Source organism: Anser cygnoides, chromosome 3 (genome assembly GCF_040182565.1).
Source record: "Anser cygnoides isolate HZ-2024a breed goose chromosome 3, Taihu_goose_T2T_genome, whole genome shotgun sequence".
NCBI lineage: Eukaryota > Metazoa > Chordata > Aves > Anseriformes > Anatidae > Anser > Anser cygnoides.
The window spans coordinates 69928835-69952027 of record NC_089875.1 but is presented as its reverse complement, the minus strand read 5'-3'; the positions used below and the strand labels follow the sequence as shown (position 1 = coordinate 69952027).

The 23193-nt window shown below is 37.3% G+C and overlaps 2 protein-coding genes across 2 annotated transcripts in view; one reads left to right on the top strand and one right to left on the bottom strand.

Annotated features, from left to right (window-relative positions):
• Positions 1 to 16446, top strand: part of KPNA5 (karyopherin subunit alpha 5) — a 20634-nt gene extending 4188 nt beyond the window's left edge. Inside the window, exons 3-14 of the mRNA XM_048065536.2 lie at positions 428 to 529; positions 612 to 711; positions 1504 to 1598; positions 2291 to 2422; positions 3300 to 3388; positions 4548 to 4647; positions 6246 to 6409; positions 7462 to 7540; positions 8575 to 8700; positions 9812 to 9939; positions 10824 to 11002; positions 12841 to 16446. Of these exons, the coding sequence (XP_047921493.1) occupies positions 428 to 529; positions 612 to 711; positions 1504 to 1598; positions 2291 to 2422; positions 3300 to 3388; positions 4548 to 4647; positions 6246 to 6409; positions 7462 to 7540; positions 8575 to 8700; positions 9812 to 9939; positions 10824 to 11002; positions 12841 to 13028 (1482 nt within the window). The 3' untranslated portion in view covers positions 13029 to 16446. The remainder of the gene's footprint in view (positions 1 to 427; positions 530 to 611; positions 712 to 1503; positions 1599 to 2290; positions 2423 to 3299; positions 3389 to 4547; positions 4648 to 6245; positions 6410 to 7461; positions 7541 to 8574; positions 8701 to 9811; positions 9940 to 10823; positions 11003 to 12840) is intronic.
• On the bottom strand, positions 13072 to 23193 carry FAM162B (family with sequence similarity 162 member B). The gene is made up of 4 exons (XM_048065537.2): positions 21194 to 23193; positions 20797 to 20908; positions 17981 to 18089; positions 13072 to 17745 (listed from the first exon to the last, which is right to left on the bottom strand). Exons 1-4 carry the CDS (start codon positions 21315 to 21317, stop codon positions 17647 to 17649), a joined length of 444 nt encoding a protein of 147 aa, XP_047921494.2. The 5' UTR covers positions 21318 to 23193; the 3' UTR covers positions 13072 to 17646.

The following is a 23193-nucleotide window of genomic DNA, read 5'->3' as shown; positions in this document are numbered from 1 at the left end:
GACCTGTATCTTGCCTGTCGGAGTTAAAGAAGCATTTGGACTATGCTCTTAGTCATATGGTCTGAGTTTTGGGGTAGACCTGTGTCCACCAGGAGTTGGACTCGATGATCCTTGTGGGTCCCTTCCAACTTGGGATATTCTATGGTTCTTCTTCTTACATTTGAGACATTTATAGATCTTTTCTAATTAAAAAAGAACTTTAGTTTCTGAGGGTTTCCCTGAAGGGTTACAGTGCTGTTTATGTGTAGTAGTTTTTCTCCTTTATGTTCTTCAAACTTTACTGTACTTATCCATTTGAATGGATGAGTAGGAAGGTGAGTAGTTGAAACACTGACTAGTATTGGTGAATACATTTTTTTAAGTATGTCATCAGTACCCTTTCTATGCTAAGTTATGATACATTCTCAACATTTTTTTCTTTGTTTAGTTGTTTAAACGTCGAAATGTTTCTCTCCCGGGAAATGAAGAATCCATGGTAGAAAGTCCAATTCAGGATCCTGATGTCAGTTCTACTGTACCTATTCCAGAGGTAATTACTCTAGAATACATTTAGAATATTAGCTGTTCATGTGTTTAGTACTAGGCCTAAGGAGTCCTCCTTTCATTTCTAGGAAGAAGTTATTACAGTAGATATGGTGCAGATGATTTTCTCAGATGATCCTGATCAGCAACTCACAGCAACTCAGAAATTCAGAAAATTGCTTTCTAAAGGTACGTAAACATTGCTTTGTTTGTTTGTTTGTTTCTATGTTGTTATTATGAGTTTTAGTCATATAGAGTCAGTTAATGTGGTTTTGTTTCTCTTTTGAAGCTTCAGCAAACTATTTTAGTGTTGTTTATAGCAAAACAGTAACAAATCCATTCAAACATAATGGCTAAATACAAGAAGCTTCATTATTCTAATGTTAAACTTTTCAGGCAAAGTGACAAAAGCAAGGATGTTTTGATTAGCGTGTAGGGCAGTAACTGCTCACTAACATTACTTAGAGTGCTTGTCTCGGTGATTGAATTTCTGGTTCTAGTTCTTTATTTGAGGGTGTGAAAGTGATACGGCCTGTCAAAGAAGAGTGATAATTTTGTTGTTGTTGAAATGTAAGACATTAAATAGACCAGCAGTCTTTCATGCTGTTATTTGTACAGTCTGTTGTACAAGGGTAGGTTTGTTCATATAAAGTAGTATGTAACAGTAACTGTTCTGCTGATCTGAGTTCCTGATTGAAGGAACAGTGTTGTAACAAGCTACTAACATGCCAATGAGTAATTGTGTGTTACTATTATTATACACAATAGGGTGTTTACTGAATTATAGCACTTTATGGAGATGATCCAGCAGTCTTCTGAAGCCAAAAACTTAGTTCCTTCTTTTGACATTAAAATGATTGCTAAAAGTTTATGGTAAGAACTTCCTGAGAACCATATTCTTGCTTTGTGTTGTACTGAAAAAGTAATGTCTGTGGTCTCTTTCATGAGACTTACTCAAATATGTTTGTTTTTGTCATCTAGAACCTAATCCACCCATAGATGAAGTCATCCAAAAACCAGGAGTAGTACAGAGATTTGTGAAATTTCTAGAGAGGAATGAGAATTACACACTGCAGGTGAGTTTGACTGGTACTAATTTACGGTTTGGAATGGGATTAGAAACACCCAGAAGAGTTTCGGAAAGCATAACTAAATTATTTTTATATATCCAAGCTGTAAGGTTTAGTTGTCTGAAGTTTAATTAATGCCACTGAAATTGTGGCCCAACTCTTGTGAATTTCACAGTAGTCTTTAGGGTGATGTATTCAGCTGGCCAAATTCTTGAATGTGGAAAATAGTCTTTGTTCAAGAGAGCAGTGTACTGAGAGCATCAGCGTTGATGTGTGAGAGGAATCTGTTTTGTTCTGTGTTGGGTGTAGTGTAGTACCTTTTCTTTCATAAAAATTTCAGCTGTAAAAATACATGAAACCAAAAGGCTAAACTCTTAGAAGAAAAATAAATAACGTGTGATAGGAGTAACTAGTAATTGCCTATTTCTGGTAGCCAACTAAATGGCACTTAGGCCTTGTGCTCATTGATATTAGAACAATTAATTCAACTGTATGTCGCATAAACAAAGGGAGTTTGTACCAGTCAGTAGAGATTTTCTTCTGTGAAAGCTACCATAATAGTAATAACTGCCTTTCAGTGGAAAGGAAAAAAATTGGAAAAGTCACGTCTGCAACTCATGTCAAACTGTTTTCAGTGATTTTTTATTTTTTTTTGATGCTGAGTTGTTTGAGATGGTATTCTTTCTGCTACTCAACAGTTTGAAGCAGCTTGGGCTTTGACAAACATAGCTTCTGGAACTTTTCTACACACCAAAGTCGTAATTGAAACCGGAGCTGTTCCAATTTTTATTAAGTTGCTTAGTTCAGAACATGAGGATGTCCAGGAGCAGGTAACTGTTTCCTTTCAGTGTTTTATAGCTATAAAATTCATTTATGAATCTTTTTTTTGTCTGGTTAAAGAGGTCTTGAGTCCCATTTGACTATTGATCTGGCTCCAGAAAGATAGGAATTCACCTTCAGTGTATTTTTTCCCTCATACTATTTTTTTCCTGTTTCTTTCAAGTCCCTTTGAACCTGTTTTTTATTTTACATTACCGAATACTTTGAAAAGCATCTCACTTCTCTCATGCTATTTATAGGCTGAGAGGATCTAAAACACCGAAATACAAAAAAATGTAGTAGAAAACAATGCTTGTGGATTTTTTCTGTTTCCATGCAGCTTAATTTCTTATATCCTTCTGCCTTATTGTTTTACAGTCTTTGTTAATCTTTTCTTTTTGCTTCTTTGTTTGTTTGTTTTTCTTTATTGTTATGTTTAAGAGAGGCTGCAATTTACAGGCTTTTTCTTAGTGTGGATTTGGAATGTTTGAAAATTTGAGAAAGTTAACGATTTAACTTTTTTTATTCCTTAAACATTGTGTGCAGCTTTGAGCCAGTTTTAGTACATCAGTGAATGCATAGTGAGCAAATGTAACTATTGAAAAGGGTTTATATATGTTTTTTATTGAAAAGCATCTAAATCAGTGTACTTTCATAATGGAAGACTTTTTCTTGAAAGTATAACTTCAAATGTAGATAACTTACGTTTTTTGTGAACTTACATGAAGTCATATATAAATCAGTAGTCTTCTGAAATGTTATAGGCTGATTGATTAATACTGCTGACTTTTATGATTCCATAGCATTTGCTCTAAAAAATACTTAGATTATGTGTAAATGATGATTTGCAAGCGTGTATAAACTCACTTGGATGCTTTACTTTTTAAGGCAGTATGGGCTCTTGGTAACATTGCTGGTGATAATGCAGAATGCAGAGACTTTGTTTTAAACTGTGGGATATTACCACCCCTCTTGGAGTAAGTATTTTAAGGTGTTACTGATATGGGTAATGGTAAACTTAAACCTTATTTGAAAAGACTATAATTTTTTTTGCTAACTTGAGAATATTTCTCTTTTTGTTTTACTTCTATGAGGCTAACGTTTTGGATTATCTGAGCTTCATGTATATTTTTAATTCATCCATGGCTAGAAGCTTTCAAATATCTGCAAAAAGAGAATAGTTTTACATCATGGGTATGAAGTTTCTCTGACGTGTGGAACTCTGATTCACTGTTCTGGATATATAGACTGGGAGAGAGGTGGTTTAAGTCATACTTATATTTGAGCGATTCCATCTGGCTGTGCAGTAGGCTGTCCTCCCTGGCTTCCCTACTCTTGTCCAGTAGCTCCAAGCTCCAGTCTTGCTGTCCATTTGGCTGTTGAGATGAGCTGGGTGGACTAGTTGTTATATGAGCTGTGTTCAATCAGAAGATTTCACTAGGAATATTGTTCCAGCATTTACTGTGCACTTATAACAGGATGTAAAGGAGCTTCATCACAGGGAAAAAAACCTTACCCAACACAAACACTGTTCAATTTATTCTTGCTTGAAATAGTAAACTGCTGTAAAACATTTGTAAAATAGCTTAAAATAATGTAATTATCTTCCTCAAGGACATAAGGGTTTAAAGATTTCAGACAATTTGGTATGTTTCTGAAAATGAACCTGATTTCTCAGGTATTGAATCTTTCACAGTCTATTCAGCAAAAACAGTAAAACATTAGTTTTTTAGATGATCTTTTAAGTTCTAATATTTTATGGACCCTTTTTAAAATTATTAATTTCATCTTCTGAATGAAAACATCAAAGTTAACTTGAAGGTGTATTGTGTTTCCAGATTCCCTCTCTGAAAAGATTAAACGATTTACCATATGAGCAGTGCTTTGCTTTATATGCATATATACTTGATTTAGGAATGAGGTGTCCATGCAAAATATTCAGTCCCTTCTAAGAGAATACTTGTACCATGTGAGCTATGAAGAGAAACAAATTGAAACTAGTACCTAATAATAGGATTTTTTTTTCCTGTTATGAGGCATTGTTGGTAATAATAGAAGAGAAAAAGACATAACTCTTTCAATGAAAAATGACTTTTTATTTATTTTTTAATTAATATTATTGCATCTCTTTGACAGACTGTTAACAAATTCAAATCGTCTTACAACAACTAGAAATGCGGTCTGGGCTCTCTCAAATCTCTGTAGAGGAAAGAATCCACCTCCAGACTTCAGTAAGGTATAATGAAGTACTCATTTCAAGAAATCAGAAAAATGAATATTTACACTTGTAATATTTTGTTAGACACAATCTTTGGATCTGGAGATAGACTTGATTTTCTCTCTTTAATGTGATCACACAGTCTTGTCCGTCTCTTGTATCTGCACGTAATCATCTACTTTGACACCTGCACCTGACTAAGTAAAATCTCAGGATTTTAAGTAGTTTTTAAAAGCCTGAGATTTTACTTAGTCAGATGCAGGTAGCTATTCACTGGTATGAAATGATGGACAAGCAATACAGTGAGGACCAAACCCCTTTGAGCTGTGTTTTCTCCAGATCTTTTTAGAGGATGTGAGTTATAATTGAAGCTTTTTTTTTATTAATTTTATGGTTGTTTAATAAGATGTGAGTTCATGCTGCAGAAATAAAGTTTTTCTTGTAGTCGGCAGAGCAGAAAATTGAATTAATTCAGACTACTATGATAGAGGTCATTTGCCGATATGCTTTCCCCTTCACTTCTACCTCTCTCCAGTTAGAAAGGCAGTAATGTAAAGATTAGTAGGGGCATTAGCTTCTTATTTTGAGTATGAAATTAACTTCTGGTAATGTTAATGACAATAAAAGATGGAATCGAACATTGGATATTATGGTAGATTAGGCCAATATTAAATAGTCATTAAAGGTAATTTGGAGAGAACGTGTTGAAACTTAGGGAATAGTGATTACTGTCATTGCTACTTAAAAATTCTTGGAGAGAGGTTAACAAGAAGGCAGATTTCTGATGTCAGTTAATCACCTCACTATTGCTCTACCCAATTTTTATATCTGAAAGTAGTGTTTTGTTCCAATAGCAAAAAAGCAAGGTTTCTTGCTGCTTAAACCATTTTAATGTTGTTGGAAAAAAGATACCCTGTAGGTAGCGGCTAGTAAGAATAACTTCAATAGCACCAGCTGGACATATAAAGGAGGCTGAATTGTATAACCAAGGCAAGATAAAGAATTAAATTCTTCAAAGAATGTGAGATTCCTCATCTGCACAGCTGAAACGTGTCAGGTTTCAGCTGGTAGTAAGATGGTCTGGTTTAGTTCACTCCATATGTTTGTGTGGAGGACATGAGGGTCAGAGCTAACAGTTGAAATGAGGTTAGCCATAGCTTGTTTGATTTATTCCAGTGAATGTTGATTTTACTCTGAGATTCTTTATGTTAAAACAGCTGTAAACTGGTTATTACAAATAACCTCTGGTACTTCTATATCAAAAAGCATCGTTACTGTGAATTTCTATTCTACAAGTGATTTTAAAAAGGATCAGTAATTCCTGGTCATCTAGTTACATGTGAAAGCAGATAGGTTTTATTTTAAGCTGTGCAATTACCTAAATACCTAATGTAGTATCTACGTAAGTAAGTAGTCTCTTAATAAAAACTTAGCCAATCCACCAATTTGAATTGGTTATCTCGTTTAATCAGGATATGTTTCACCTAGGTCCTAGCCTATTAATGAACTCGTGCTTTAGCAGTAAATAGTTTTGCACAGTTATTCCTTTTCAGAATGTTCTCTGAAAGATGAAAAATATAAAACACTGAATTTTGCAACATTTTTCTTTAACCTAGGTTGCTCCTTGCTTAAATGTTTTATCAAGACTGTTGTTTAGCAGTGACCCGGATGTATTAGCAGATGCTTGCTGGGCCCTCTCTTACCTTTCAGATGGACCCAATGATAAAATCCAAGCTGTTATTGATTCTGGAGTGTGTCGAAGATTGGTAGAGTTGCTGATGTAAGTCCCCTCTTCACCATTAACTGTCCTATAGTGCTGTTAATATTAAGGAATTCAAACTGAGTTTTGTTTTTTCACCTCAAGTTTGAATTTATTTCATGAGGCATAATGAGCTTGATTTCAGTCTGACACCTTTTCACTTGCTTGCTAGGTTGCTTGACTCCTGGAAATTTTGTCAGAAATTGAAAAATGAAAAATGCTTTCTCTAAAGTAGTCCTTTATATTTCTGAAAAAAAATAATTCTCCCACATAATTTCATTTATGTGGAAGAACAGAAAGGTGACAACTAAAGATGAAGCTTGAATTGTAATTAAATTTCTCAGCTCAAGTATTTTAATGTTATATTTTGTTTCCTTACCTTTCTAGGAGATGTAGTTGAAAGAGTTGTTGAACTCAAAAAGTCCAGAGGCAGACTTGTGCTGCTTTTGAACTGTTCCAGTATGTTTGTTTTATGGTTCATTATTTTCCTAGAAAGGGAGACTAAGTTCCTGTGTTCACATGGGGACTACGGAGTAGGTCAGAGATGGTAGTTCCCAACACTGACAGTTTAGCACAGTTCTCTGTGAAAAGCTCATTTCTACAGCTGTCAGGAGAGGGTGAGATTGCTTTCTCTTGTGTAGATGCTTTAGGACAACTGAAAAGGTTTCCTTCCCCCACACACCATATACTTGTGTGTGGGACTGGGGGCTTCAGATACTGGCTTCTAGGGTTATTGACTTATAAAAGGGGAAAGTTCTCTTACAAAAGAGGGCTGCTAAGTTTTAGTATACACCTTCCGTGGATGATGCAGGTTCCACTATTGTATTCAATAATATTTAAGCTGGGTGAAGTGAGTCTGGTGGGCAGATAGATTACTCTGTTATGTCGTTCCATAGAGATGCCCTTTCTTTGAATCAGCATTTGGTTTATATTTCTTAAACTTGGTTAAATAGGATGAAATAATGCTGTTTTCTCCATAATTAAAAATTTAGTACCTGAAGTAAATGTTCGTTCACTGAAAATCCAAAATTGTACTGCAGCACTTGGTAATACCAAGCAATATTTCTCTCCAGGCATAATGATTACAAGGTGGTATCCCCTGCATTAAGAGCAGTTGGAAATATTGTTACTGGAGATGATATCCAAACACAGGTAAGACTAGTTCATTAAAGAAAAATGAGTCGGCAGGAAGAAAAATGGTTAAAAATCTTTGTATAAATTATTTTTTAAAAAGTTTGCAATAAAATACACACCTAATACAGCTATTTGTGTGCATCAGTGAAGGAAGCTCTGTCCAAATCTATGCTGTTAATTTGGCAGTCAGTTTGGACTGGTATTTTAATCATTAAATTACTGCAAGAATGAACATTTTGTTACAGCGCTGTGTGTAGTAGATTACTTCATTCCTGTATGCAACATTGAATGCTGATTTCCGTTAATAAGGAAAGTAACTTTTTTCCCTTAGTTGGGATTCAATTGTCTATTCTAATTCCCTTTTTCAAGTATTCAAATGCAAAGTTCTCATTTTTTGTAAGCAATACTCGTACTTGATTTGTCCATGAATTTGTATGTATGATATATGATATCTATTTATATGATAGACCAACTGATGCAAGTTGTCATAAAGGTTTATTTTTTAATCTTAAAAAATGGAATTGAGTTTGAAGCTATGCATGAAAATTACAAAGGTTCTGTTTTGAAGAAAATTGTGCTTAAAAAGGCTTATAGTACTGGAGTAGGGAGGAAATAATGAAATCAGTTAATTACATAATTTACTGTAAGCAATTTGGGAGTAGATTTCACTAAGGACTTAAATAGAAAATATCTGTTGCTTTAAAAACAAGTGAGCGAACAACTGAACAAATTAGATTTACAGTTCTCAGTGGTGTAAAAATTCATACTCTAGTCTTAAGCTCTTATTGTAGCCTTTCTGTCTTTATTCTTCTGGTGTTAACTTAGTTGAGGGCAGATTCTTTCAAGATATCTAAAGAATTGGATTGTCTATTCAAACACTACAGTATGTATTGAGCATTTTAATTTGCATGATGTTATCTTTCATATTTCTTAGTAGTGTAAATGTGTTGCAAAATACGCTTCTTTCGAAGTTACCCGTAAGTTGATCTTTTTATATGTGCATATACATATATATACATACAAAACAATTTTCAATTCTCAAATTGTTTTAGGTGATTCTAAACTGCTCTGCGTTACCCTGTCTCTTGCACTTGCTTAGTAGTCCCAAGGAATCTATTCGGAAAGAAGCGTGCTGGACTGTTTCTAATATTACTGCAGGAAATAGAGCTCAGATTCAGGTATAGCTTGTATATTAGTAATTTGGGTGGGTTTGTTTTCATTTTACCAGTTCACTTAATTTTCTTTCACAAGGAGAAATGAATAGATAACACATTGACTATATTATTTGTTTTAATCCTAATTGTCTATAATTTTGTGTAACTTTTAAATGTTTTCTTTTTAATTTTGAATTAAAGTTACAGGCAACTTCACAAAATAATCCTTTGAAAACAGCTGTCATGATTTATACTAGATAAACTAATTAATTTCTCTCAAAGGGATGTGGTTGATGCTTATAAAGCAAACGAATGGATACTTAACATATTGTGTTAGACTTGCTATCAACAGTTGCTATTTTTCCCTGTGAGTGCATCATCTAATGGTGTATTCTCTTTAATTTTGTTGTGCATCGTAATCTACCTGTTATTAAAGTAATAAGCAATTTTTCTTTTAAAAAAATTGAAACATTTCACTGGACTAGTTTGTACAAAAGGACAATTCTATCAATTCCACCGATTTGGAAATGTTGAGCATTTGTCTAAAATTGGACGATGTCATCAGTACTGAATTACCTGTGGTTAACTATGAAATCCTGACTGTTTCTCCAGGTGTCTGGAATTTTCTGGAAAAAAAGGTTCTGTTTGACAAAAACGAGAAATCAGAATTGGACTACATTTCAGTATGATTTTTTTTAATCTCCTTGAATTAGAGATGAAAATGTTAGTTCTTGATGTCAGTTAAAATGCTATACAGTCTCCGGTTACAGAAGTGGTCTTTTCTATGGAGATGACAAACCTGAATAAAATGGCCAAAGTGAACTTTTGCTGAGATCAAGTGAGGCTTGATCTCCAATTCAAAAACTCAGATTTAGAGCTTATGTCACATGATTTTTCAACAGGTCTGTCCAGTAAAAAGGTCATCAACTGTTCGACAAAGAGAAAACAAATTGCAATGTTAGAATAGTTAGAATTTCGGTTTAGCATTTCTAGTTAGCGTGGCGCCTTCTAACAAAACAATGTTTCCTTTGCTATGAAGAGGCATTACTGACTTCTGTAGTGAGGGTATTAATCTTGCCCTGTTTATACTCAATCTTTATTAATTATTATTAAACATCCTCATTTCATCTCTTAGGCTGTTATAGATGCAAATATTTTTCCAATATTGATTGAAATTCTTCAGAAAGCTGAATTTCGCACCAGAAAAGAAGCAGCATGGGCCATAACTAATGCAACATCAGGAGGAACCCCTGAACAGATTAGGTAAGATTGTGTACGTTGCTGTATTTTTCTGCCTAAGTACCTTTTCTGAGGCATTTTTTTCTGCAATTGAATCCTAAAAAACAAGAGCAAGAAAAACCTGGAAACAACTAATTTCTTGAAGCTCTGTGTACATTGACAATCACCTAGAAGCTCAGAAAGATAAGTAGAGTATATGCAGTAGAATTGATCAATTGACTGAAGCTGTTTGAGTTCAGGAGTATTATGCCTAAAGCCTTCATGAAGTTATTTTCTAGAGTTTATATTATGCTGTCAGACACAATTTCAACAGTTAATGAACAATTTCAGTGTTTGGAAATGGAAAGCCTTGGGAGAGTTGTTTAGAAAACTTGTGCAGTTGGATTGCATCTCTCCATGGAGAAGCTTCAGCAATTTTAGTGGTTTCTTTGTGCACTCTAAAGTCACTGTCAAAGTTACATTAAAGCAGATATCTAACTTTTTCCAAAATGGAGTTTAATTAAAATTCTACTGTCAGTGGCTATTTAAAAATACTACAAAGAGTGGATTTTTTCAATAACTAGAAGAAAATGCTCGGTAGTTTCTCAGAATACCATTAACATACTAACCGATTTGAATCAGTAGTTGATAAAACAGATTTTGAAATGACAATATAAAATATTAAAACTTAAAAGCCTGAAAGTCCAGTTAGGAATATGCATGTTAAATTTTTCTATTAGGATAAAGTAGAATATTAATTGTATTTCAGATTAAATTTTCATAAATTTTTGGTTTTAGTCTTTTTTTTTTTTTTTGATAAAATGATAACCAATGTGTGTGATAGTGGCATATCAGAATAAAAGTACTGGTTTATCAGTCCTCCTTTCCCCACGTCCCCTAACACCTTCTGTTTTTCTGCTGTTCTAAAGATATTTGGTAGCACTAGGTTGTACCAAGCCTCTTTGTGACCTCCTGACTGTGATGGATTCAAAAATAGTACAGGTGGCTTTGAATGGACTTGAAAATATTCTGCGTCTTGGAGAGCAGGAGTCTAAGCAAAATGGAATGGGCATTAATCCTTATTGTGCCCTTATAGAGGAAGCATATGGTAAGAAATTACTTACTGTAAAACTGCACACCTAAATTTCTATATTTCGGGTTCTAAATCCCTTGTGAACCATTTTGAAATTTGTAGGTGAGTTTAATGTAATATTTCATTTTTTAAGCATAAGTGGACATTAAATGGTTAAAAAAATAACAGCATGGTGGGAAAAGTGATTAAATGCAGAAAACGTTAAGATGTTTTTGTCTGCAGTCAGTTTCTGAAATGTACCTTAAGAGAAACGTTCTCAGAAATATTTAACAAACAGGTAGGTTTTCTAGTCTATTGGAACCATGGTTTGCAAAAACTATCACCCAATCCTAAAATATAGTTTAGTATATAATCCCGTCTGGTACAGTTACATTACCAATAGGGATGCAAGATCAAAGTTTGTTTTACTTCTTCACAGAGTCAACAACTTTTTAGTATAGTAAATATCAGTAATAGCAAGAATCCACTTCAGATGATAAAATTAATAAGTTTCTGGTTATTTGTGAAAGTACCTTGTTCTGGTTTTTTTGTTGTTTTGTTGTGTTTTTTTTAAGACTTGTGGAATTAAACTGCATATTAAAAGCAGATTATCAAAACTAAAATTACGTTTGCAGAATTTCATGACTGGATACTGCTGATTTAACAAAATTTTTTAAAACTGGCTCATAATGAATCCAGCATTATTTATGGAGGCTTATCTTTTTGTAGTTTCTGACAAGAAAAGAATTGGCAGGTGTTTGTGTTTCAGTCAACTAGAACTGTTATTAGCTGATGCTATGTTACATCTGATACATCTAGATAGTACTAATTTTTCTGCAAAGTAGCCATTAAATCTGAATTCCCTGTTAAGGAGTTGTATTTCTAAAATAGTGCATACCTAGAGAACATACTTTTGCAATCTAATGTGTAAGAGGAGTAAGTATTGGAGAGTTTAAAGGAATTTATTCTTGTAAAGATCTTGAGTCTGTTCAAAATTTCACCTACTGAATGTCTAGTTCCTTTTTTTTGTTTTTAGTTGAGTAGAGAACTGAAGCTGTAGAGTAGAGCAAGTTCAGTAGGGCAAACACCTGATGACATCACCCTTATTTCTTTGTCCTCTATCATCATTGGAAAGGTTTCTTACAAGCTCTTCCAAATCCAACATAAATGAAAACTGAGTTATCTTAAACAGCTAAAAAGGAGTTCTGAGTGCTAACCTAACTCACCTCCAGGCACTTAACTCTGCCAGCAGAGCAGAGGTTATTCCCTCCAGCTTGCAAATGATAAGCCTTTGGAAAGATAGCATCTTCAAATCATAGAACTAAATTTGAAAAAAAGTAACAGGCTGTGCCCAGAGACGCTCCATAACAGGAGACAGAATTTAGAGTTGTGGAAGACTGCAGGAGTAAAGAAAAGAAATAGGGATTTTGGAAATTGCTACAGGAAGCAGTTGTATGTTATCCCGACTCCCTACTTTGCTTTCTTTGTACCTAAGGAATGTTTCTTTATAGATACAGTAGCTGTCTTAGCTTAACTGCTTCTCATTTAGTATAGTGTTAAAAACTATTTTGAACAGCAGAAGGTGCTGCAGAGAATTAAACCTAGAAATACATGGGTTAAGAAATTCAGTTACTTATCCATTAGGATCATTTGGCATGGAAGAAAAGGCATATTAGTTGTCAGAAAGAATGGAGAGAGAGGAAAAAAGCAATTGTGTGTGAAGATCATTGATTTTGAATGAATTCAGATGGTTTGGGGTTGTCTTCTTATTTTAATGTGAGGACCACCACTAAGTTTTCATACTTACATTAGCCTTTGAATTCATTATTCTTCTGAAGCAATTAGATTTTGAAAATGTTTTGTTTTGAATTTAGGACTTGATAAAATTGAATTTCTTCAGAGGCATGAAAACCAAGAAATCTACCAAAAGGCTTTTGAACTCATAGAGCATTACTTTGGTGTTGAAGAAGAGGATTCCAGTATTGCACCTCAGGTGGATGAAAGTCAACAGCAGTTTGTGTTCCAACAGCAGGAGGCTCCAATGGAGGGATTTCAGCTGTAAACTATTAAAGTGAAGAGAAGCATAAAATGTAAACACTTGTAGGTTTTTGTTTGTTTTTTTTCTAGAGGTCTTTTCTTTATGGCCAAAGTTAGAGAAGTTGAGTATGTTTTGCAGAAATAGATGAGGAAAGCAGCTCATGCACTTTTATATATTGTTAGATACAACTGTTCTTTGTTTTGTATTTGTGTTTTTTTCATTCTCGTATGTACAGAAAACTGTGAGTAATGTCTAAAGTAAAGCATTAAATGTGATTTAACAAGAACTGTTAAGCTAAGACTCGGTAGGATTTTAGGCAGTGGTTCTGAATTTTTCATGTAGTCTCAAACTGCATATCAGCAATACAGTTACTGACAGTTGCATTTTTGGCAGTAGGCTTGACTTGCCCAGTCTATCAAATCTACCTCTTGTATTGAAGCAAAAACTTTGCTTCAGAACTAAGGCATGAAATAAAGATGAGCTTTTAAGAAGCTGAATTGGAATGTGAAAAATATTTAAATAAATTGTGAAACTTCATACATTATTTACTTTACAACACACTGTTGGAATTTATTTATAAAATATATTTAAAGACATAATAGATATATATATAATGCTAATTACACAATATAACAAACATATTCCAGAATCATTTGGGAAGAGGACTGTTTCAGAGGTTTCCAAATTGGAATCAGCGGAGAGCTTGCTTGTCATTTGATGCTTGCTCTGTAACTAAAGCTGCTAAATGGCGTTAGAAGTCAGCCACAAATACAGTACTTTGCTGTGAAAGCAGTTGCTGTAGTTACCGCAAGAATGCTGCAGTTACGAATGACAGAGATGGTCATTTGCAAAGTTGGAAATACAAAGCAGATGGTTTACAGCTGTCTCCTGCCAAACACGACTTTAGTTTGAGAAATGTTACAATGTTTGCCTTTCTAGTAACAGTAGCTTCTTAAAAGTTGAGACAGTAGGTGTTACGTTTTTGACCAAATACTGCTACTGCCACTTGAATTGTTCTTTCAGTTAGCTAGCTCGGTTTTCTTTTGGTAAGAATAGAAATACTGCAGTGAAGAATGAACAGAGAATCACTCCAGCTGAATGAAAACTTGTTGTACTGTAAATAGCATTAGGTATGTGGACACCAAAACTAACTAGAAGTTACTGTATTCTAAATATTTAGGCTCTACAATACACAGTGTTTGCTGTTTAAACACTAAAAGAAACAAAATTCTAATATCCACATCAACGGTTTTGAATACAGAAAAATGTATGCTGTGCTTGGACTTGCATATAGTGTTTCTGGAATATTAGTAGTATGTCTCATTTGAAGAAATTAATTCTTTGGGTTAACTAAAGTATGTTTCTTTACCTGTAATTAATGTATTAACATCGAACTCCTGGGTTAAGTGAAATCTTTGGCATATGGCAGCATTTCATACTTCATAAAAAGCTGCAATTTAAACACCAAATTACTTATCCCATGGCACTGTGCTTGTCACTAATCAGTATCTTAATGCACTGAAAAATACAGGTTCAAGGTGGTATCACTTACCATACCATTTTATATTTAGAATTTTTGTATGTGCAAGTTAAGATTCTAAGATGTTTCACTTTGATGTTACAGCAATATATACTATATTGTATTTGAATGTGGGACTTGAAGTGGATTTTTTAAGATTAATGGTCAGTTTTGACTAAGATGTAACTGGCAGGAAAGAAACCTCTTTTTGAAGTCTTTTTACTGGAATTTAGAGGTGTAAGAAGAGTGTATATAAGGAGTGCTGTTACTTTACGAACTCTGGATAATGAGATATTTTAGCAAATGACACTTTAAACCTAGATTTGTACAGCATACAACAATTTTGAGTAGTGTAATAATACTGAGTACAGCTGCCAAATTTTCAGATGTTAGGTGATTGTATTTGTGCCCTTTTTACTCTTAGAGTTTTAGGATTTCATATACTGACCTTCCTTCCCCCCATTGGTTCAAAGTACAGGGTAGTGATCATGGAAGTCTACCAGGATTACTAGTAAGTGCTAAATTCCAATGTTCTTCTAGTGTTTAAAAAAAATTATTCAGGTAACAGGGTATTCCATTGTGTCTAACAAACTTGTTTTGATAATGTTACATAACCAGCTGTGCCTGCTTTTATTTGGAGGACCCTGTAAACATTACATTTATAAGCCCCTCTAACTTAAACCAAATCTGAACTATAAAGATCTTGATTAAAAGACTTGAAAATTTAAGGAGGGGATATATAAAGTATTATATTTGTTTTGAAAGAATGTCTTCAGTCTTGTGGATATATTAATCTGTGAACAGTTAGTGACTGCACTTTATGCATTTAGAAAAATATATTTCATGCCTCTGATATATTTAAGTGTAATAGTTTAAAAGGGAACTAAAATTGATGGACTTTGGCTAATAAAACCATAAATTAAACTCAACACTTGCTTTACCCTGAAGTTAAATATATATATATATATATATCATTAGTTATTCCTTAAACTATAAAATACAAGATGGCCTTTCCTGTTTTATCATTGGATTTATTTCATGTTTTGTTTAAAAGCACATTAATTAACAGTATAAAGCCAGAGATGATGTCTTACGGACAGCTCTGGTGTAGTCATTTGCACGTAGGGGTGTGAACATGGTGATGTTGCCTAAGCAGATGAAAACACGGGAGGCAGGGGAGTATTTTGGCATTTTATGATGTACTGAAGTGCCCCATTATTTACGAAGTCTGTTTCAAAATCCAGGGTTTTGGTTTGGGGGGCCTTGGTATTAAAAGGGTACCACTTGTTCTGCTTAAATGTGAATACCAGCTAGCTAATCTATGCAACTATGCAAAGCATAAGATTTTTTTTTCAGTTCCCTACTCTTGATACACTGAATCATATCTAATTTCTTCATCATTGCACTTTTGTCTGAGGACTGGTTCATACAGCTTTTTAATTTTCTAGTATTTGCTTTAAACACTGTTGCTAGCAGCAATCAGAAAAGTAATAATGTTGGCACAAAAATAAGTTAGCTGTAGAACAAGTTTGCAACTGGAAAATATTTATTGTCGGGTCTGTCTTTTTAAAAAAAAAGATGCACTATTGTCTTTATGATTATTCCTCAGTTGGTTTAAAGTTATGAAATTTTACAACTGAGGATTTTTGTAATAGGTCTACCAATTGATATGTAAAGCTTAACTTTGACCTCAAGAGTTCACTGAAATTTCAAATGAGATATTTCAGTTACTTACAGCACAAGGTCTTCATATAATGTGTAGAAACCAAAATACCTGTATTAACTTCAGATAGTAATAGTGCATCTTTAAATTCAGGCCAAAGGCCCATTACTGTAACAAAACACATATGAGTAGTATGCAATATTATGGAATGTTAAATCTCCAAATACCATACAGAAAACAATAAAACCTATTTTGCAGAAGCTTATTGTATTTATTTAGTGTTTTAATTAATGCGGCTTCTTAAACTAGAAAACACAAATGCCATTTTGAATACAACACTGAGTCAAATGAATTCAAAATGGCTGTTTTCTGCACTGTAAAGCTATGTACTACCACCAGACAAAACTTTTTGGTTAGATATTTACAAAACATATTTAAACATATACTTGTATGAGTCACAGCCCTGTCTTCACATGCAGAACTGACCACTTGGGGGAATTCTCATGAATTTTGTAAGGACTTGAGAAATCGTGGAATTACCAGTCTGTTTCCCTTGCCCTCACTTGCCCAAACCTCCCGTCAGTATATAAAATCTGAAATATTCTGGCTGATGAATTTGTTATGTACTTAGAATTGCATGCCTCAGTTTTACAATGTCAGTACTTTCATAGAAGGGCTTGGATTGGAAGGGACCTCAGAGGTCATCTAGTTCCCACCCCCTTTCCATGGGCAGGGATGCCACCCACTACGTCAGGTTGCCCAGGGCCTCATCCAATGTGGCCTTGAACACCTCCAGGGATGGGGCATCCACAGCTTCTCTGGGCAACCTGCTCCAGTGCCTCACCATGCTCTGAAGAATTTCCTCCTAGTCTCTGATCTAAATCTCCCCTATTTTAGTTTAAATCCATTCCCCCTCATCCTATCATTAGCCAACTGAGCAAAGAGTTATTCCCCATCTTTTGTAAGTCCCTTTCAAGTACTGAAAGGTTGCAATAAGATCCCCACGAAGCCTTCTCTTCTGTAGGCTGGACAGCCCCAGCTCTCAGCCTTTCTATGTAGAAGAGAACTGCTTGGTCTTTGCTGTATTTAACCTTTCACTCAAAAATACAACTAATCTTTCAGTAAGGAACTTTAATCTGTGTAACAGAGCTCAAAATCAAGCCTGAAAGAAGGGTTTTAGGGCAGATAGTGAGATAGTGGAAACTTGGCAAGCCCCTTACCTTCCATTCTCAGGAAACTACCTCATCTCCTTTGAAATTAATTACTGGTTTTAATCATATGCAACAAGTATGTACAGTGTCTTTTATAAAGACCTCAATTTCTTTCTGTGATCTTGTAACTACTATTGTTAGCTCCAGTGTGTGCAATGCTGTAGTTGCCCATTTATTGGTGAAATCCCTAACCGTTCTTGGTGACAGTTAACTTTGCTCCTACAAGAACATTTGGCACCTCACGTAAAGTTACTTCGTCTTTGACTCTGCTGCTAGCGCAGCCTCTTTCCGCCACTTGGCCTTCTTTGCCAAATTCCAGCTTGTTAAGGACTCATGGCGTGCAGCAGCCTGCAGAAGGAAAACACCTCCTGAAGAGTAATGTTATGAATAACATCACACAGGGAAAGCTATCAAATCTCAGGAAACACCACCCACTTACTGCTTTATTTCCAGGGTAACAGGAACGTTATCTGAGACTATGGCAGCTGTAAGTTGCTGCTCTTTGAATTTTCTCCATTAACTTCTCACTGAATTACATCATTTCTAAATATGCTACATGTTAGCTAGCTAGCCATATACTCACCTTTTTTGCTGAAGCAATCACTGCAAAACAGGCAACAATGGAAAGGCCAATCATGATGTAACAAGCTTTAACTCGAGCTTTGTTCCTTGCCCTGTCTAGCATCTCTGGCCTGCAATTAAAGTTTTTGAATTGAATCATTAAAAAAAAAAATGAAGCATCACTCAAGACATCATGAACATCACCACTGCAGAGTAAAAAATAGCTTGTAAAGCAAGCATCTTTAGATTGCTATAGTGTTTAGTTTTTTGTTTTGTGCCACCCAAGAGCTTTGTATTTTGTGACCCTAATCAATTTCCAATGGAAAAACAACATTTAATGCATTTAGGAACATTTTCAGCTGGGAAAAAAATAATAATAAAGGTTTATTAGTGTAGTAAATATTTGCACTTAAATACTTGGGCTAATAGTACCAGAAATCCTACCTTAAGATCTATATAAATATAGTGAAATGTGAGGGGGTGTGGGGGAGTATCTATTTTAATCTGATAGAAGAATATATGTGGCGCTAACAAAAAATGATGAAAGCAAGTTCCTTGATTATCCAAAATAATCTTTATAAATGCATTGCTGTCATACCTAACCTGTTGAGATGTCATCCTGTACACTGTAGGTTAGGGACTTTACATACTTAGATATGTGATTACAGCAGAGTCTGTGTTGCTCCGATCTAGAATTTTTAGTGAGTTCTTTAAAAAAGCCACTGCTTTATTGTTTAAAGTCGGCAGCTGATTAAATTTAAAATTAATAAAGATTAATTTTCCTCGTCATCAAAGGCAAAAGTAATGAAATCTGCCCTTGCTTTTGGCTGTAGTTGCTGTAAGAGAGGCATTCTGCAGCCCAGCAAGCTCAGCTGGTGCAGCTCCCATTCGCATGGTTTTCGGTTCCGAGAAGTAGGCTGCATGCTGCTGAGCAGCAGGAGTGCAGGACATCTCCATATCACTACAGTCCTCACAAGACTTTCAGCTAAGCCATCTCCTGAGCCAGGCGTTGTATTTGGGAGTCCTGTTTTTAGGATGTTCCATTATAATACTGGCTGTGCACTATTTTCATATTTTCTTAAATTGACTTTATATATGCATATATCCATTACTTCTCTCAAAGGCTTAATGGAATGGTGGAGGGCAAGTCATGAGCAGCTATGCCACACTACCCCCGTGTCCAACAACACACACACACATTATGCATGGCAGGTTTCTTGTTGATAACTAACAGTACCTGCGGTTTTAAGTCACCGCTTTTGTGGTGTACAGTGGAAAACACAACCTCTTTAAAACAAACCGCACTACAGATCAGTGCATAAAACCATTAATCTAGAATCCATTTGTAAGAACAAAAGCAAAACTGTAAATGTTATTAGTCTGGCTTATTAACCTAATCATGTTTCATAGTACACTAATTGAAAATCTTCTGAAGTAGATTTTCACTTTCTCCTTGCTTTCTGCCTCTGCTTTAAGGAAAGCAGACCTTATTATCGTCTCTAATTGCACATTAGGGCCTGTGTTACTCAACCCTTCATCAAGACTTTGGTCAAACCTGTGAAGTCCTAACAGCTCTTTGCTGTTGTTTTAAACATTTTGACCAAGGGCTGCAGATTTGAGCCTTAGTACTAAATATCTTCAGCTGCTAGATTTTGTTCACAGGTAACAGTACCTTGCAATTCTTTATTGACTGTTAAAGCAGTGACACTGTTCAGCTTCAATGTCATAAAATTAGCTTCTTTTAGAATATTATGATGATTTCTAAAAAGATGTTGCTTGTGCAGAAAACAGAAAGTGGTGAGGGCAGAAGCAAGTGATTTGTTTGCATGTGTATGGATCAGCAGAGGCACGTGCCTTTAAAAACACCTCTCCAAGATTTCAATTGTCCAACCACTCAAAGCTTTTATAGCTGCCTGAACCTTTCCCTAAGGGGAGACTGTCGGATAAACATGGAGCAAAAGATGTGGGACCCTCTAGAAAGCTGCTGCCCAGCTTGGGAAACAACAGCATTGCTGTCGGGAACAAACATTAAGAGGAACAGCTAGAGGATGCACTTGCTGCTCTGCACGGCTCTGTATGCTGCTTGTGCTGAACCTACCACCCTAGGCAGGGACATACTGTGATGACAAAAAGCCGTGTCCCAGAGAGAAACACCATTGTACCTACCACAGCCTAAGAAAAAGGCGGTGGCTGGCATTGCAGGGGTTTCATACCTTCCCTTGGGGAACAGTAACTTCCACCAAGATGAGGTAAGAAGCAGGTCAACGCAAGGCGAAGACTACATCGAGTACTTGGTTTTCCTTGGATTTGCCTTGGGGAGGAAGGGATGTTTTTCTCATAACCTCTGTATCTATTTTTTTTTTCCTCAAATTCTTCTTCAAGCTATAATAAATTCTGATTTGGTTGATGTAATCATTCTGGGACTGTCAGCTCCCTTTGAGCCGTTCATGGGAGCTATAAACAGAACATAGTTTACTAATAACTTCCTTCTCTGGTTACACATTAGGGATAAACAAAATAAACAAGATGTTTTATATATATATACACACACATTGTCTACATAAACATACACATGCACACACACACACACACACACATATATGACCAAGGCTATCTACCCACGATCCAATTCTTAATCATAGGCTATGAGATCTCCAATAAGGGATGCTTTTTCTTTCTAACCTATAACCTGCACAGGAAACTCTTCTGCCCTCTAATTTGTTTCAAAGTTTTCGGTGTTGAAGCTACTGGCTGGTTCAAACCCCTCAGAAAAGCTTCGGCTCAGGCACACCCCACCTCTTTCCCTTCGGCTCAGCAGGACCGTGCCGGCACACTTACGGGATCCTTGGAGGAATCTCTTCTTCCATCTTGAAGCGGCCGGTCCAGAGGAGGATTTTTCTGTCGAACTTGGAGGGTTTGTAACTCGCAACCACCTTGTGAGCCTGCTCAGCTTGGAGAAGAGAAACAAACAGCCCATGGCACCGAGCGAGCCTGTCACGGGTGGGAAGGGAACCCCCTCTTCCAGCCCGTACCGGTCGCTGGGGGAATCAGGCTGGGGGACTCAGACCCCAGCGGGCGTCTCTGGGGCTCTCCGTCGCCCTTCCACCTCACCTCTGGGCACCCGGGCCGGGAGGCGAACAGAGGCGAAGCCCCGAGCTGCCTCGCCCCCCACCGTCCCCATCCCGCCTGGGAGCCCCGGGCTGACCCCGGCCCCCCGCGGCAGCCCTGCCCTTACCGCGGCCGGCTCCGGGTCCCCGGGCGGGCCCCCCTCCGGTGGCAGCCGCCGCTCCCCGCGTGGCGGCCGGGCGGGTCGGCGGGGCCGGCAGCAGCCGCCCGGGGCGGAGGCACGGCGGGAGCATGGCCGGGCCTGGCTCCGCACGGCGGGCACGGACACGGACGCGGACACCGCCACGGCCCAGGCCCCGCCTTGAGGGGCCGCCGGGGAAGCCGTCCCCCGAGGGGGGCCGCGGGCAGCCCGCTGACAGGGGCGGCCCCTCGCGCCTCGAAGCCGGCCCCGAGAAGCCGCCTCTCGCCTCGCCTCGCCAGCTCCCGCCCGGCGCTGCTCTGGAAGCGTCGAGATGAAAATCACGCGAAAAGGGAGCCCCGGGGCAGCCGGCTTCGGGCCTCGGCGCAGGGCGGGCCCGGGTCCCTCAACACCGACCTGCGCCCATCACCACCTCCGGGTGGTCCCGTCACTGCCCCCGGGGGGGTCCCAGGGGTCCCAGACCCCACACGACACGCTCTAATGCTTATTTCAGTGGGAAAAGGGGGTTTTGTTCCTGCGTTGTGTGCGTTTGGGGGTTTGGTTATGTATGTATTTGCTTTTGAGTCCTGGTCAGAGTTAACCTTTATTTCAAATAAAGACCAAAAATATCATACAGGAAAATAAACAAGCAAACAACCCCAACAAATATTGAAAGAAAGACAAAAAGTCGTAAAGAATACATACTTAGTAAGCAGCCTGTGCCGGTGCGATACAGGTGAGGTAACGCAGTGTCTCAAGGGAAGTGTTTCAAACAGCAAATCCTTTTACCTCGGTCAACCCACGCCAGAACCCCTGTAGCTTCACAGTGATTATTGGAGCAATAAACAACATAAGCCCCCGAGGGTTTCGTAGCAGAATGGAGGAGCCCCGTCCACTGGGGGTGCATCAAGTGGTGGCAGCCGCCGGGCTGACCCCGTGCTCAGCATGAAGGCACGAGTCTGAAGCCTTGCATCGTTGGTAAGGCAGAACTTTGTTCCCTGTTTTCAGCAACGGAGCCTGAGGTAGACAGCTCTTTCTGAAAACAAGTTGTTGAGTAGAGAAAATCACAATCTTTTTTATCAGAATGGGTTCTAGCATCCTTGACCTTAATTAAAAATAATAATAATAAAAAAAAAAAAAGCTTTGAACAATATTTCATATGGAAAAATATTCAAGAAAAGTTTTGGGTTTTTTTTTATTCAGTAAATAGTCCTGTATTGATGTTTTCTTGCTCACACATAGTTTACATTCTGAAAACATCAAAATAACAAAATGTCCTTATTATTGGAAAACCATAAGGTAAGCCCTTCCAATAGCTCATAACAAATAGAAAAAAAAATCCTCCCACATTTTATTTCAGAATTGAATTTCTTCCTGCAAATGAGACATTATAGATACAGAAAAACCCATTTATCTGAGCCCTGTATAAAAGCCACACTCTTTCTCTTGTCTGTTAAAAAATACTGGTGATGAAGAACAAGTACGTCTCTGCACACACACGCAGCAGCTCTGCCTTGTTTCAGAATGTCCTGGGGGAGACGAAGAAGCACCAAAAGAAACAACCTGGAGGATAATACTAGGGTATTGTAGTCTGCCGGTAGCCCTTCTTCCAGCTCAAACAGACAGACATAGTGTCAGGTAGAGTTCCTTGCCCCTGGAGACCCAGCTGGGAAGGATGGGAAGAGCCAGAGTGCCTGGGGTGGGTCTTTTCAGCTCCACACTCTGTGAGCAGCATCCCAGTTCCTGCTCTAGTAATAGTCACTAGTCTCAGTCACTAGTAATGCTGGCAACCTCTGCCGTCAGAGTCACTGCTGTTCCAGCTGCAGTTGGCACAAGTGTGGGGAGGAAGCCCGGAGCTCAGGTAAGCAGTTCCCAGCTGTCACCAAAGAACGTGAGAGCAGAGAATGGTGCCAAAGATGAGGGACACCTGTGCAGGGGATCACCTGCTGACATCTTCAGGGAATTGTGCCCTGGAGGAGAGGGCTTGAAGA